This window comes from Panicum virgatum, chromosome 2N, assembly GCF_016808335.1.
Source record: "Panicum virgatum strain AP13 chromosome 2N, P.virgatum_v5, whole genome shotgun sequence".
NCBI classification, from domain to species: Eukaryota; Viridiplantae; Streptophyta; class Magnoliopsida; order Poales; family Poaceae; genus Panicum; species Panicum virgatum.
In genome coordinates, this window is record NC_053146.1 from 12298758 (window position 1) to 12315908 (window position 17151).

Below are 17151 nucleotides of genomic sequence, written 5' to 3' on the forward strand. Positions count from 1 at the left end.
GCAGAGGGAAAACAAGGAAACCAGGAGCCAAAACCAAAGCAGAAACTCCACAAGCAAAGTTTTTCCCTCTCACATGTGCAACTCTCTCAAAATGATGCACTCTCAAAGCCCTATGCACAACAAGTTTTTCAAAAAATCAAACAAGTCTCCCCTTGTTCGATCACTTCTCAAAATTCTCCCCCTTGTTGGCACATGCACACATCAAGCCTAAATAGACCTAAAGCTCCCCCTGAAGCTGAGACTCCCCCTGAACAGATGCTATGCAATGAATGCAATGCAGGAGGTGTAAGTGAAAGCATTTAGGGATACAAAGATATGAGCAACATCTAGTCTCAAGCACGTGTGCATCCATAAACCAGACCTGCATCTAGCTCAACATGGTATATCAAATCAGTCTAGAGCTAGGCAAGTTCAGTTTAGGAGAAATAAAAGCATCACCCATGATCTAGCACTAACAAGTAGGGAATGGAAAGCAATGCTACTCAAACTCATACAGGTGAGCCAAACCAGCCAAAACAAGTTGCCAACCTTCATTTTTCAATCAAATTTATATCATGCAATTCTTAATGCCAGGGGTTGAAAGCTTGTCATGCTTTACTTAGCAACGAGGCCAAGCCTATGCCAAAAGACAATCAGAAGCTTAAAGCACTCGTTTCAGTCATGCACAGCCTTGCCCGGGTTCTCACAAGTGCAAAGTGAGCCGTCCCGAAAGCTCGATCAGTGCGACAAGCAATCCCACCTGGATCTTTTCAATCCATTTCAAGAATAGTTCAAGCAATTTTATCAGATTTAGATCATTTCAAGTATGAATTGCTGAATGAAAAGACACACTAGCATGAATAAGATAGCAAAGCACATCAACACGCCCTAACATGCTAGTAGCCAAGACAGGGTGATCATGTTTTCAGATTTTCAAATCAAAATAGCTTAACTCAGATGATGTCATATACACAATGGAGCAAGCTATATATGATCAAGTTTATCAACTCGCACTAGCAGCCACTAGAAGATCATAGCAATGTATACAAGAATGCTAGTGCAAGTGAGACAATGCAAAATGCAAATATGTACAATGCATATGCACAATACAACTAACCAAGCTAAAACTTAAGAGAAAGACAAAGAAAAGCCAAAAGCTAAGCAACTGAAGAATTCAGCAAATACAACAGCTCAAAGACACACAGGACTAGACCAAATGATTCCAACTGAGTACCATGAAAAGGCAACAATCAGAAAACCACAAGTCCATCCTGAGAGGAAAACGTACAAGCCGAACGCTCACATACCTCGATGAAGATCCCACTGGACCTAGAGCATAGCAAGCTCGAGGTCACCTCCCCTGCGTCCTCAGCGGGTCCACCTTCTGCTCGAACATGTTCTTGTAGAGGCGAACGATCGAAGTGGAAGCAGTGGTACTGGATCGTCCTCCTGAGCTGAGGTAGTCGAAGCAGAAGGGGCCAGAGCCTGCAGCCGGCGCAGTAACTACGGATCATCATCGGCACCTGAGGTAGAGCTCCCCCTCAACAAGTGATACCTAGCACAAGAGAATCTAGGACACAAGAAAATAGCAAACACCAAAGATCCAGAGCAAAACTCAAGCAAACGGTTAGGTGTTAGTCAAGCTACATGCAAAAGTATACCAAAAGACAATCTAGGTAGATACCAAGACAAAAGATACCCCTAGAACAATCCTAAGGCACTCAAACAGAATGAACCACTGTAGCAAGACACTATGAAGGAGATACTTGAGCTAGCCACTAGAACTAAGGAGCAAAAGCTACACAAGCATGAGGGGACTGGACAAAGCACACACCCTGAGCTAGCAAGAGTCAAGACAAAATGAAAAACACAAAAACTAGCATACAGAGTGAATAGACATCCACAGCACAAGCACAGGCCTAGCAAGCAAAACAAGTAGAGATGTAGAATCTACAACATGTCACACACAGAAAAAGTACAAAGAACTCAAGGGGCAAACTCAAATGTACATATGATACACAAACCACCACGGGCTATCCATTAGCCTTGGAGAACCATCAAGTCTTGATCAAACCTGCATAAGACCAAGATCCATGAAGCACTTGTTCTCCAGGCCTCCAACCTGCATCACCAACGAGACATAGGGGGAACAAACGTCTCGACACTAGGGTTAGCAAAGTGAGAAGCAAACCAGTGACGAGCCATTTGCTCTACAGAAGGGTAACCAAAGTCAGGCAAAGCGTATCCCCTGTCCCGTCTAACGCGAGGCTGACGATCACCACCGCGAGGAAAGTGTGGAGCCTCAAAACCTCCTCCAACGCCTCGGTCTCGTGGTCCATAGCCGTACTGAAAACGACCAGGAGCACGGCCGGCAAAGCGACCATCCGCTGGAGCACGGTAACCACCACCGTCTCCCTGACCTCCACCTACACGGTGCGCCCTAGCATCTCGCCTATCACTACGCCGAGGAGGACCATGCACCCGAGCAGAGTACATGTCCGCGTTCCGTCTCTCCTGCTCTCTCCTCATAGCCCGCTTCCTCGTGAAGCAAAACTCCTCCAAGTGACCTTCCCTGTCACAAAACTCGCAGTGGTACCTCACCTCACGCTTGGGAGGTGGAGGCCTAGCCTGCGGATGGAGAGGAGCAGCCCTCTTCTTCTGGGCAACCTGGGCTGCGGCAGCAGGGAGCGTGTCGAGGGAATTCCTCAGCTCATTGGGCTTTGGAACCCAAACCTGCTTCTGCGGAGGTGCTTTCGGTGGTTCTTTAAGCACACCATCCGCGGGGTCAACAAACGAAGGTTGCGTGCTCGTGCTAGCAGTGTTTCCAGCAGCCTTGCCAATCTTACCATACAACCTGTCAAAGTCTGACTTCATGTATGTGTAACCGACCCCAAACCCATCACCACGCTTGAACTGTTTAATCATCATGCCCAACTGCGGCTCACTGCTAGAAACCCAACTCAGAATCGCCCTAAGATAGGTATTCTCATTCTCCAGGTTGGCTTTCTCTACCGCAAGATTATCCAAATCAGAGATCAAACTAGGGCAAACAGAGCAGTCAATAGGTGGGCTAGACTCTACGACCTTAGTCTTTCCAAAAGACTTGATCAGAGCGTTCTTCTCCTCTAGCTCCAACCTAAGCGTGGGACAAAGCTTACAAGCGCCAAGCAAAGCAGGCCTAGATCTAAGCTCCTCTAGTTCACAAACAACAGTAGCAAACTTGGACTGCAAAGAAGCTAGATCAGACTTGAAAATAGGACACTCATCGCATTCAAGCACATCACTAACAATGGGAGCGTCCTTAACCAGTTCTAGTTCATGCTTGGCCTTAGCGAGCTCATGAGAAACGTCAGCAAGCGAAATCTTAGCAATATCTAAGTTCGCGACGTTCTCATCATGCTTGGCACGGAGAGCAACAAGATCGTTCATGTGAGATATGCAGCCAGCGCACTCATCCTCACTAGACTTCTCCCTAGCACAAGCCAGCTCAGCCCTAAGCTTTCTACGTTCTCTAGCTGCTTCCTTAAGCAGCCTCTTTTGGTTATCGAGAGCGGCATACAACTCTCTAACCTCTATATCAAGCAGGTCGATCGTGGAGTTTACCTCTGAATCACTCTCGGATCCAAGAGAAGAGCCGAAGTGCGTCGGTGTAGCATGTCCACCTGAAGACGCACGAGCACCATCGGCTTCGCCCGCCATGGTGCAGAAGCTCTTACGCCGACCGGCCGCCAAGCAAAGGCCGATGAAGCCAGTGGCTTCCTTGTCCCGCTTCTTCTTCTTCTTGTCGTCGTCGTCGGAGGTCGGTGAAGAAGAGCGGTCGGTGTCGGAGCTCTTGTCGAAGGAGTTGTTCTGGCCACCGCCGGACTTCTTGGGGCAATCGGCGATGAAGTGGTTCAGATCACCGCAGTTGTAGCACCCGGGGTTCTTCTTCCTCTGCCTGTTATGGTAGACGCGCTAGAACTTGCTGATGAGAAGGCACAAGTCGTCGTCGCCCAGCGTCTCCAGCTGCTCATCTGAAACAGAAGGCAAAGAGGCAAGAGAAAAGCCAAGAGCAGAGTTAGCGTTAGAGCTCGATCCACCTGGGCCAGTCACAAGAGCGACGCTCTTGGAAGGAGGGGCACCATTGAGCTTGGCTCGTGTCTGGTTATCCACCTCCGTGGCCTTGAGCTTACTGAAAAGCTCGTTCACGGTCAATGATCATGTTCACCTTGAGATCCCACACAGAGCGGTCAAGTGCGTAGAGCAACTTGAGAGCCTTCTTGTGCTCTATGTACTCAAGGGCACCAGCAGATATGTTCGCATTGACCTTGTTCACAATCGACTGAAAACGACTGAACATCAGGTCAATGCTCTCACCCGGCTCCTGTGTGAAGTTCTCGTACTCACGCCGGTGAGTCTCAAACAGTCTGGTGTCGAGAGATACAATTTTGATATAAAGTTTGTCTTCATTCGAGTTCATATGAAAAAAGTATAAATTATTTTTTGATATAGAGATTTTAGATCGTCCGGTTTGGACTTAGATGAGACTCAAAACCAAATTTAGGGACTGAAATGACACGACTAGACAGGTTTGAGGATCTAAACAGATGATTTATAAGTTTAGGGACCGGAACGACACATCCAAACAAGTTTGAGGACCTAAACGATCGATTTGCGAGTTTAGGGACCGGGATGACACAGTCGAACAAGTTTAGGGACTGGTGACGCACTTTACTCTTAAACAACTTTTGAGAGCGACTCTCAAGTTGACATTTTTTTTGGCTAGAGGGAAAGGGATATGTACGTCCCCAAGTCAACTAAACACACGTAAGGTACATGTGGAACGTAGTTACATATGCGCCCTTGGTCAAAGGTATATTATATATATTATTACGTGCAACGCACAGAAGAATTTATCATTTCTTTCGCAAAACTAAAAGAAATACTACAACTTCTAAAAGAAATACTACAACTTTTCTTTGCAAAATCCATTTTGGTTTTGCGGAGCTGAGCCTAGAGTCCTGCAATGCAATCAACCTCCAAGGCAGATGCCAACAGAGAAGTGAGATCGAGGGACAGTAGCAAGTATGGACCAGGAACGGAGCAGGTATCAATTTAAATACTCTGGCTTGGTGTGGAGCGGCCAATAATTGAACTACTATGTACCAGGGATCAATTTCTGAATGTTATTCTAATACATACAAATCAATTTTACTTGCATTGGTTTGCTTTCATATTTCTCTGAATATTTTCATGGAAAGGAAGCAGCCTAGCCCTTGTCGATAAAAAGAAGTCATCGTTGGAGAACACAAGGACCAAGGCCTCAGCATTGGCTGCGGTTCCACCCTCCCACACGGCCACACCACACACATCGGCAGATACAATGGACCAACGTTCCACCGCCTCGTCGTCTTCCTGCGGGTCGTCGTCTACATCCTCATCATACCCCTCCTCGCGGTCGCGGGTGACGCAATCGACCGTCAACACCCTCGGGACGCGCCCGAAGACGACGAACGTCGCCGCCGGAGCACAGCGACCAAGTCCTCCGATGACGGGTTCGTCAGCACCCGTAGGGCAGGCAGATCATCGCCGCGGGGACCTGGCAGGCGCCGTCGTCATCCTCGACAGTACCTCAGGGCGTGGGCACCGGCATGTCCGGGTGGTGCACGCCTGCACCGCCGCCATTCACGCACCCTCCAACATGTACCTACCCCACTCCTGCGGAACCGCATCCCCCAGCGTCGGTCGCTGGCACCATAGCGCCGACGTGGTGGTCCTCCGCATCGTCTTGGGGCACGAACACGGCATCCACCTCCACCAGCCGGATGGCCGTCGACGACAATGTCACGACGACGAGCGAACTGGTAGTGGTGGGTCTAGTTAATTCCTCCACCGCTACCCGTTGGTATTGCGAGAGTGCTCCTTGTTAGCACTAATCTTGACATGGCTGTGTGCGTTGTGTGAGCCGTGTACGTGCGTGTGTGCGTGCATGCGTTGAGTTAGTTCGTGTGTGCTTAGGTAGGCTAGCTGCAGAGAGAGAATGACGGAGGCAGTTGGTGACCGTGGTGTTGATCTGCATGAGACTGGCCGGGTCGTGCAGTGGAGCGAGTGGCTCATCACGATGTGCGCAGCGTCATGCAGATCGTGCGAATGAAGTCCGGCGTGGAGTCACACGTACGTGCGCGTGAGAGTCGCCGGGCTCGGCATGCTCGGCCACTGGGTCGCCTGGGGCTATAAAATGACATGTAATCTGGTTCGCTTGGGTTGAGCCGAGTGGAATAAGAAAAGCCAACATACAGTCCGTTCGGCGGCCGGGGCGTTCGTCGCCATGTCTCGTGTTCCTGTGATAGTTCGTCGTCGGTTCCAACACTCCTCAGCCGACCGGCGTCGGAAGTGAGGTGTGCCGGCCCTGCCGGAAGCGTCAACTCGCCGCACTTAGCTGATGAGGCAGGGCAGCATCCAGGCAAGGGTGGCCTGGGATGATTACGGATACATGCAAGAAGTGTACAGCCATAATCCGATGGAAATCGCTCCAGCATTCCATCCCCAGCAGCAGCAGCAGACACCTCATCAGGGCGTGGGCATAGCCATGTCCGGGCGGGGCGGTCGATGCTGCCTGCAGCGCCGCCATTCACGCACCCTACCTACCCCACTCCTGCGGAACCGCATCCTCCATCGCCGGTCCCGGTCGTCGCCGGCTACCTCATGGCGCCGACGCGGTGGTCCTCCGCGTCGTCGTCTCAAGGTCAAGGCACAGATACAACATCCACCTCCACCATCCGCCGGTGGATGGCCGTCGATGACGGTGTCACGACGACGAGCGATCTGGTGGGTTTTCCTCCCTCCCGTTCTTCCTTCACCGCCACCGGTTGGCACGGCGAGAGTGCTCCTCAGCCGACCGGCGTCGGAAGTGAGGTGGTGCCGGAAGCGTCGTCGACTCGCCGCAGTGACCTGATGAGGCCAAAGGGCAGCAACCAGGCAAGGGCAGCCTGGGATGTTTGCAGATGCATGGAAGAAGAAGTGTACCGCCATAATCCGGTGGAAATTGCTCCAGTGCATGCAATCCAACCCCAGCGGCAGCCACGGCCACCAGCTGCTATTGTGACAAACACATTACCAGAGCAAGGTAAGATCTGCTTCTAGTAAATTAGAGCATCTCCAATAATGATCACCACCGGAAACGGCTTATATGCCGAGTGCATGAGATTTTGCCGAGAGCAAAATTTCAGGCACTCGGCAAAAAGGACAGTTATCAAGAGCATACAAAAAAATATTCAGCAAAAGATAAACACTCGGCAAAACATGGGCTTTTGCCGAGTGCCCTTAATTGCTACTACACTCGGCAAAGCATGGACCTTTGCCGAGTGCCAGCCGTTGTGGCACTCGGCAAAGCCATGTCACCATCCATTGGCCGTTTTTAGTGTCTTTTTTTTGCCGTGAACCCTCTCAGCACTCGGCAAAGACTTTGTCAAGTGTCCGATAAAAAAAACACTCAGCAAACAGCTTTTTACCGTCACTTTTTTTGCGGTGTGACGTATACTGTGGGTGGTACTCAGTAAAGCCTTTGCAGAGTACATTTAGGCACTCGGCAAATAAGGCGAATTCAGTAGTGGATCCTCAAAATAGACTCCCTAGTTCTTGAGTAAGGGCTCCCTCTATCGTTTAGGGCTAGGCTTTTAACCTTAACTCCAGAGCCTCTAGATCTCATCATCTTCTTTTAATCTAAAGGATGGTACCTATTTGTTAGTGATACGAGGCACACTCCAGGAACAGAGGGTGGAGGAAAAGATTTAGAGACCTCTCTAAAATTGGGAGCTTTAGTATAGAGGGTCTGCTGAAGTATGGTTTTTTTATTCCATCCTCCAAATTTAAGATGTGTGAGCTTATTTAGATGGTATCAGCTCAGCTAGTTATGGTCAACTTCTTTTCTTTTTTCTTTCTTTTGCAGTATAGATATATAGAATCTTCTTTATTAAGATGTGTAGGTTATTCAGAAATCAGACCCTTTCGGTATTTGCAGGTTATTCAAGCCATGTTCCCACAGAACCTGCAGTGTCCACCCGTTTCGATTATCAGGCCACGCCATATATAACAAAGTCAACGACGACTACAAAAATGGAAGGAGGTCGTGCAACCTGGAGGTGGCGTCCTTTCATGTGTTCGGGTTGCTACGTGAGGTATTGAGTGTTGAAGTGACCTTTCCAATGGTGCCTCCTGTATGTGTTTGTAACTTTATTTGTATTCTCTTTGTATCTCCCATGGAAGCTATTCCTATTTTTTCTCCATGAGCTGAGCGGAGGCGGCCCTCGTGTGCACCTGAGAAAATGGGCGTGTTGTTACTACTACACTACTAGGTTTTGTGCTGGAAATCTGGAATAGCGGTTGTTATATGGAAAATGAGCACGTGGCAGTTTGATTTCTGCAAGTTTTGTCCCGCTTAAAGCAGTTAATAGTATGTAACTTTTTATTCATTAATTTCAAAGTACGACGCATATCGTGTTCCTCAGAATCCAGACAATCACTTTGGAGCGGAAAACAGGAGTTTTTGGGCCTATTTGGGAGCACTCCACTCCACCAACTTCACTTCACTCCACCACTTGTACTCCATTCTATTTGGATACTATGTGGCTCCACTCCACAAGTCTCAAAGGCCAGCCCAGCTCTTTTCACCCACCAGCCCAACCACAAACTAATGGTCCAGCTAGGCCCACCATTCCACACCCCACCTCCATGCGGGTTCCACTTATCTTTTCCACCTCCACTCTTTCCCCTCCATCAGCCCCGACAACCGCACTGCTCGCCGCGCCCACTACGGCCGCCCCGCTCGCCGCGCCCGGCCTGCTCGCCACACCCGCCCTGTTCACCACGCCCGCCGCACCCGCCAGGCTCGCCACGCCCGCCTCACCCGCCGCGCTCGCCATTGTCGATGGCGAGGAAGACGAAGGTTCTGTTCAAGGGCGTCGGCATCGGACACGTCACGCCGATGCTCGAGCTCGCCAGGGCCTTCCTCCGCCACGGCGGGGGCGCGGTCGACGTCACCGTCGCGGTCGTCGAGCCGCCCATCATGGCGAACGACTTCGCCGCCACCATCGCACGCCGAGGCCGTCCGTCGTGGCGCTCGTGCTCGACATGTTCGACGGCGACACGCTCGACGTTGCGGCAGAGCTCGGCATGCCCGCCTACTTCTTCTTCCCCTCCGGCGCGGCCAGCCTCACCGTTTTCGTCGCCCTCCCTGCCAGGCGGGCCGGCATGCACACGAGCTTCGCAGGGCTCGGCGCCTCCATGAAAGTGATCGGGTGCTCTAGCCTAAGAGGGGGAGGGGGTGAATTAGGCACTAATAAAAACTTAGACCTATGGCTCCAACTAGTTTGCACAAAGCTTAAACTAAAACAAGCTATCTAGATGTGCAACTAGGTTGTTCTAGTGTAAAACCCCTATCCCAAAAGAGTTTAGCAACCTATAGCCTTTCCTATCAAGAAACTATTCTATGAAAGTAAAGGCATACAAATTACTAGAATGAAATGCGGAAGCTTAAAGAGCGGGATAGGAGAAAGCAAACTCTTGACGCGGGTGTTTATCCCGTGGTTCGGTTAGCCACAAAGGCACACCTACATCCACGTTGTTGTAGCACTCACTAAGAGTATTGCTACTCGGCCACCAAGTCTCTTCCGTGAACACAATCACGGTCACCTTGGCCCCGGGTTCCACTAAGGAGCTTCTCCACAAAGGATGGGGGTCTCCACGTCCCCCGCACAAAGGTGTCGTCGCCGCTCCACACCAAGTCGGAGGGTCGATGACGTTGCCGGCGAGCTCCACGCTCCAAGGTGCCGGCGCACCAAGCTCTTGTTTTGGTTCACTAATGAACCACAGCACAAAGGCTCTAAGCCTTGCAAACTCACTCACTAAGAGCTAATCCTTTACACAACACTCTCAAAGTGTGCTAAGGGCTAAGGATATGATCTTGATGCTTTTGTATGGCTTGGAGATGTTCTTGGGTGTGTGTGGGATGTCCAGCAACTCCAGCAATCTTCAAATGGCCGGGGTGAGGCGTATATATAGGCCACCAAGTCTTGTAGCCGTTGCTCCAACGGTTAGCTGAAAATCTGCGTACCACCGGAAGAACCGATGCCTCTTGGCAGGGTAGCGTCGGTTCATCCGGTCACTCATAACACGAAGTAGCCGTTGGACTCCTGATGGCTGACGCAGAGACCACCGGTTGAACCGATGCTTTGCACCGATGCCTCACCGGTTCAACCGGTGCTGAAGGAATCTTCTCCTGGACGCTGACGTCATTACACCGGTGGTATGCACCGATGCACCGTCGGTTGAACCGGTGCTGAAGAAACTTCTTCTGGGCACTTGACATCGTCTCTGGTACAAAGGACGGCCATTGCACCGATGCCCTATTTTAGACCGTCGGTTCAACCGGTGCCTATAGGCTGACTTGGCTTCGATTCCCTTCTGCACCAAAGTATCAAGGCGTCGGTTCTTCCGACTACCATCGGATGCTCCGATGCCCTGGCGTCGGTTCTTCCGGTGCTCCTGAATCGAAGAGCTTTCAGGGCGCTGCCCTGAGACCCGCGAGGGGCGGCTCCCCCTCGACCCCCGTCCGCTAACCGGGTAGCGGAACCCCCGTAGGGGCTGCCCTTCGGGCCTTGCTACGCCTATTTTCTCTTTCTCTTTGTCATCACTTGAACCTAAAAGCCTGAGAATGATCATCTTAACAATCATATTAGTCCAAGTGTTGTGTTGTCATTCGATCACCAAAATCACTCGAAATGGCATAAATGGTGCCATATTCGTTACACTCCACCGTCCTGTCATTCCCGGGCACTCCCCCATTCAAGGTCTTCAAGATGGCCCCTCATCAACTCCTTCGAGTTACTGGAGCCACGCATGGTGCACGCGCTCAGGAACGGGCTGTGCGTGCTGGGCCGCGCCATACCGCTAGTCTACTACGTCGGACCGCTCGTCTCGCCTGGCGACGGCGAGGAGCACGAGTGCCTCCGGTGGAGCTCCGGGATCTTGGTCCAGACACGGCACCATCGACGAGAGGCGGCGGCAAGAACTGGCGGGGGCGGCGGTGGGGGCCGCAGTGAGCGGGGCGGGGGTGGGGGCGGTGAGCCCCGGTAGGGGCGAGCTCGGGTGACAGGAAGCAGTGGTGGTTGAATTTTTCTATTTTCTGGGTGAAAGGGTATGGGAAACATGTGTAAATAGTGGCAGATGGGTAATTATATGTAACTCCACCAGCTCCCAAAATTGGTGAAGCACCTCTTGAGGAGCTCCCAAAAAAACCTGGAGTGGAGCTAATATTTGCTGGAGTGGAGTGGAACTAGTTGACCTGTTTGGGTTTTTTTTAGAGTGGAGCTATGTTTTGTGGATTGGAGCTCTCCCAAACACCCCCTTTATTTTAGTAAAAACAACACACGGAAAGTACTATCAACGCTCACTCGCTTCTTATCAGGAGAAACTAAATACTGTGAGATACTCCCTCCATCTCATAAAAAGTCCAATCTTATGTTTGAAGAAATCTCACAAAGAATGCAATTCTAGAGGTTGGATCTTAAGCACCTGCCTAATTAACTTGTCAGATTTGAATTGTATGCCAAAACTAGCTGCATATGGCAAACAAACGAGGGCACATGAGCCTTTTCACGCTACCACTAATCTGTCTGAAAAAATCTAGAATTGCTGAAAAAATCTAGAATTGCAATTTTCATGGGACGGAGGGAGTATGTATTAGTCAGTTTCTAATAAAAGATGGATTAAGAAACGAAATGCATTTGCATGAAATTGACAACATTATTATTGAACCCACCGCAACCTCTAACATTGTTATATATCCAACATCTCCATCATTAGTTAGGGAACAATTAATCTGCACTACTAAAAAACTGATTAACAGCGATATTTTTTAGGAGCTCTGAGGTGGGCACAAAAAATAACCGCCTCTATTAATATCCAGCATTAACAGAAGCGATCATTTCCTATTAACTGAGGAGGTTAAAGAAACCACCTCGCAAAATTAATTAATAAAGATGGTCGACGTAAAGGTGACTGCCTCTTAATACTCCTATTTTCAGATACGGTCCATTTACAGGAGCCTGCCTCAGTTAAAAAGCCAAGCCCACTCAAATCTAGAAAAGCCCAACTCGACCCGATAGATGACTCCAACTATATATACTTCGGTTAGGGTATTCTTCCTCACTCTCCTCCCCTCCCTATCTCTCTCCCAACTGCGCGGCCCAATCCTCACCCTCCCCGTTCCTCCCCTCCCCCTGTCTCTCCCATGGTGCGGCAGCCGCGGGCGCCGGTATTGGGGCGGCGGTCGAGCTGGCGGGCCGCGGCACCAGGGCGGCAGGTTTGGGGCGACGGGGCGGCGGCCTTGTGGCTATGGCGGCGGGCGGCGGCCGGGGTAGCGCCCGCGGGTGGCAGAAGGCTGCCCCGAGCGACGGCGGCAGATGGGCGGGGGCGAGGGGCGCAGCCCGCTCAAATGGGCTTGGCAAGCATGTGATGGGCTCAGCGGGCTCGTCACATATTTTTTTTAAAAAAATAATTGATTAACTGAGACAGGCATACAACCGCCTCAGAAAATAGGCGGTCGCGAAAACAGCCAATGTTAATCTGTTTTTGCCTACCTCTGTTAAGTTTTATTAGTAGTGACGTGCATTCCCACTGTTTCAAATATAAATTATTTTTTAGTTTTTCTAGATATATGATTTTTCCTTTGTATCGAGATATAGTGTATATCTTGGTGAATAGCAAATGCTTATGCATGACTTATAATTTATAGAAAAATCTGGTTTACACTCTCCAACTATCGCAAAAATTTAATTTTTAACCTTTAACTACAAAACTAGATAATAAGGATCATCCAACTGTTAAAACCAGATAAGTTTGGCCCTTTGGGTGATTTCGAAGTTGGTTTGTATTTTTCTAAAAGAAATAAAAAATTCTAATTAGATATAAAATTTAAAACTAATTATTTTAAATAAAAAATGAAACTAGTATCAATTTTTTAAAATGTAACCTATCTATTATTAATCTATTTAAATCTTATTTTATTCAAAAATAATAGACACAATTACAAGTAAGCAAATAATATGAACATGAAAAATAGGTCGAATAAATGACAAGTAGAGTGGCAATAGATAGGTTATATGTGTTTAGAAAACTTTTGATACATATTTCATATTTTTTGTTTAAAATAAATTACTTATAAATTTTTTAGTTTAAATTTAACTATTTTTAAATTCTTGCAAACTGGAAAACTACCTTTAAACCCACCCAAAGGATAAATTTATCCAATTTTGATAGTCGGATGGTCTCGGTTAGCCGGAATCCGAAATAGTTGTTTTGCAACGGTGCTTGCAAGGGGGCGGTACGGTACGTCGAGCAAATATGTTGAAGGTCTTAGCAAGTGCAATGCACAAGGGGGCGGGCCTACTTTGATTCATGGGTATTCAGTTGAATACCCAAATTTTTTGGCCAAAAAATTTATGTACATAGTATACAACATATATATGCATTAAAAAGTAGAAAATAAAAGCATCTCTAAAATGATTAATTCTTAAATCCTAGTCTCTAACTCTCTATATCCTTACGTAGAGGGTCACCCTAAACATTATTTCTCCTTGTATTATTGTGTCCTAATAACGATTTCCTTGTACAGTATCCTGTATTATTGTTCCCCACGGTGATTTCCTTATACCACATATCATATTGTTTGAACCAAACATATTAGGAAACGCGACCCACAAATTTGAAGGACGAAGGTCTAAGATCCGGTTTAAATGGCAAGTATTTGGGATAGAGTGTGGATTTTTATTTCATAGATCTAGAAGGGAGAGAGATGATTTAGGATATTGCTAGCTTGAGGATTGCTTTTAGAGAACTTTTTAGAAAGAGGTTTTCCACTAGAAATTCTAATTTGTAATTAGAATAGCCTTTAGGGTGTATCTTAGAGATGATCGAACATCACAAAATAGACATTTCAATCTTATATTGCCTCTTAGGCTCAAGTAGCCTACTCCCCCTCGCGACGGCCTAGCCGTGACTCCCAACCGGCACTGACCTAGGTCCCCACCCTGTCCATCCCGATTCCACTTCTCCCTTCCCTTGTGGTCGCATCCTTCTCGTTTCTAGCCGGCGGCAGCGAACTCTAGCGGAACGACGGACGACAACTACCTACGACAAGACACGAGCGGCCTGCAGCTTTAGGACTGCGCAGTGCACAACGGTAGCCAAAAAAAATTTTCCGTCCTTGAAAATGTTGAATACCCAAATCGCAAATCCTAGGCTGGCCCTGACCCTACGTACTCCAGAAATTTGAGAGATATGGGCCCAATAAAGTGAAAAGAACAGAAATATGTCTTTTTACACAAATCAAGGAATAGGAATGGCCAATCATAGAAAGTAAATTTAAGGAATATTATGATTTCCCTAACAGTCGTTTATTTTTTTTTATGTTTTTTCTGAAAAATTCCAATCTCCTGCAACAACGATCCTCGTCTATGCACAACAGAGCCCATGTGCAGGCAGCGGCCCAGAAGCGCCAGGATGTCTCTAGAGACCCTGTTCACACGCTGGCCAGGGCCCAGGGCAGTGAAGAAAGGCTGGAATATGGGCTGACGGTAGCAAGTAAAATCTATCTGGGCCTTGCTGATGCTTGTGCATCTGAAAATCTGATGAGAATACAGGAGTGGTATGCGTTAAGTGATAATATATGCACACTGATATGATGAAAATGAAATGTTTTATCCAGGATGCTAAACAAGCATGAACAGCACAGCGGCGCAATAATCAGATGACCGCTAGTAATGATGAGGGAGTATCTACAAACTGAGAAGTGAATGATCGAGCCTCCTATAAATATAAGTACAAGTTGAGAGCGTTGAGCAGAAAATATATATCGATAAGCAACTGCAGAAGAAACCAAAGCTAGTTTTACTAAATGGGATGTTGGGGAGAAACAAATAGAGCGTGCGTCAGATGCTACCTTCTGAATTAAAGCTACCTCCACTAATATGTCATCGGTACGTATTCACAATGTACCTGCTTGGTGCACAAGGTTTTGGTTGCTACGCCGCAGGAACTACCTCATCCACTTTCAAGATCTATCAACTGCTCTTCGCTTAAGGACGCCGAGAACATTTGCTCCAGAATGCCATCCCCTATTAGTCTTTTAATGAGTCGTTGAGCTAATAGTACACCACTATCACACAACACGGGGAAGATGCATGACTTCTACGCCGTCATCCAGCACCTTGGTATAGCAGAATCTCACTCAAACTAGCTACAACATGCTCCTGAAAGAGTTGCCCCATTATTAAACGTAGCTCAGATCGATAGATTCAGTGTGGCGGAACTTTTCCATCCAAGTTCCGGTTCTTGATTAAACATGAGTGCTCGCATTCATGTTTTGCAAAAATAAAAGGATGAGCAAGTCAAAAGGAAATACTTCTTGGTTGATAGAGGGCATCATTAGCCATCACACCCCTTAGCCTTATGTGTAATTAAATTGAACGGTAAAGCTCAGATTGAATTTAGGTTTGGTGTTTGTATAAGTTGTTTTTCTGGAATTCATATTCGAATATGGGTAGTATCAGCTGTGCCGGATAAGATATGAACAAATATCTTCCATATCTAATTTTGAGTATGCAGATTTGGATACGGTGTGGTACATTGAATATCCTGATTCAGATATGGACGTATTTGAACCTCTCCAAATAGATCTGAATTTAGATAAATAATACCCGTACCATTTGCACCCCTAATTAATCCATATGAATCCCAGGTTTCCTTTTTCTTTATCCACCACCCCTCCCTATCTTTTTCCTTCTCTATCATTTGTTCCCGTTGCCTCGCTAGTAGAACATTGATGCTCCTCTCTCTCCCCCAAGGCCCCAACGCTACTCCATCTGCTAGCACGTCCTTCAAGTCGATAGCATCTTGTTCCTTGCCTACAACATCGGTCCTCCTTTTATACGTATAGCAGCACATCTACTAGTTGCCTAGTCGCCCATTTACAAAGTGGTTTATTTTAGTCCCGTGTGGTTGAGAGAAGACTATCAGAACTGGACAAGGGGTTTGTGTGGAGGATGCAATCTGTCAATGAAATGGGCTAGTTTTGTAGACCTATGGGATGCTGTGCAGGAAACCCAGCTGACACATCAACACGACACGATTAAGTGGAGATGGGCAGCAGATGGCAATTATACTACCAAGTCGGCCTACAATATACAGTTCGTGGGATCTTTCAGCTCCTTCAGTGGCAGCTCCATTTGGAAGACAGAAACGGAAGGATAACATAAATTCTCTGCCTGGTTGCTAGTTCAATGCACGATCCTAACAGCAGATAAGCTCATGTCTAGACTGTGGCCATGCAACCCGGTGTGCAGCTTGTGCAACCATGAGCAGGAAACGGCAGATCACCTCATTTTGCACTGCAGCTTTGCAAGAAGTGTTTGGCTCAAGATGGCAGACTGGACTCAAAACCTGTTACAACAGCCAGCTGATGGGGTTGCAAAATCATGGATTGGTGGCAGAGACAACTTGCTCATCTGCCAAAGAAGGCAAGAAAGACTGAAATCTCGGCAATGATGATTATTTATGGTGCCTAGAACATTTGAAAGGAAAGAAACAAACAAGTCTTTGAGCAAAGGTAGCTCTCACCGGTGGAACTACAGGAAAAAGGCCCTTAGGCACCTGTTGAATAGGGCCTTAGGTACCGGTTTTTCCAACCGGTACCCCGAAATCGAGACCAAAGGCTCTTGGCTTTAACACCAACCGGTACCAATGGCATTCATTTTTGTCAAAAATATGCATGCGGTGGTGGCTGGGATTCGAACTTGGGACTTCTTGCATCACGTGCACCTTTCTTACCATCTCACCTACACATCACTTGTGATGGGAAGAGAGATATTTTCCTTTTGAAGTAACCCTTGGATGAGCCTTAGGTACCGGTTGGTAACCCAACCGGTACCTAAGGCTCATCCATAGGTACCGGTTGATGGTATCACCCGGTACTAATGTAAAAGTTACCACCCGGTACCTATGGTGAGCTTTAGGTACCGGTTGGTGTTACCAACCGGTAGCTAAGGCTTATCCATAGATTCCATCAACCCAAAAAGTACCGGTATGAAGATGAACTGGTACCCGGTTTATTTTCATACCGGTACTTCGAAGTTCTCC

General features: G+C 47.9%; 1 protein-coding gene across 1 annotated transcript; it reads left to right on the forward strand.

Moving 5' to 3' along the window:
- The first annotated feature begins 6245 nt into the window (after positions 1-6245).
- On the forward strand, positions 6246-8378 carry LOC120659124. Its single transcript, XM_039937179.1, has 3 exons — positions 6246-7084; positions 7979-8135; positions 8224-8378. The coding sequence occupies exons 1-3, from the start codon at positions 6568-6570 to the stop codon at positions 8249-8251; spliced, it is 702 nt and encodes a 233-aa protein (XP_039793113.1). The 5' UTR covers positions 6246-6567; the 3' UTR covers positions 8252-8378.
- Positions 8379-17151: the final 8773 nt, after the last annotated feature.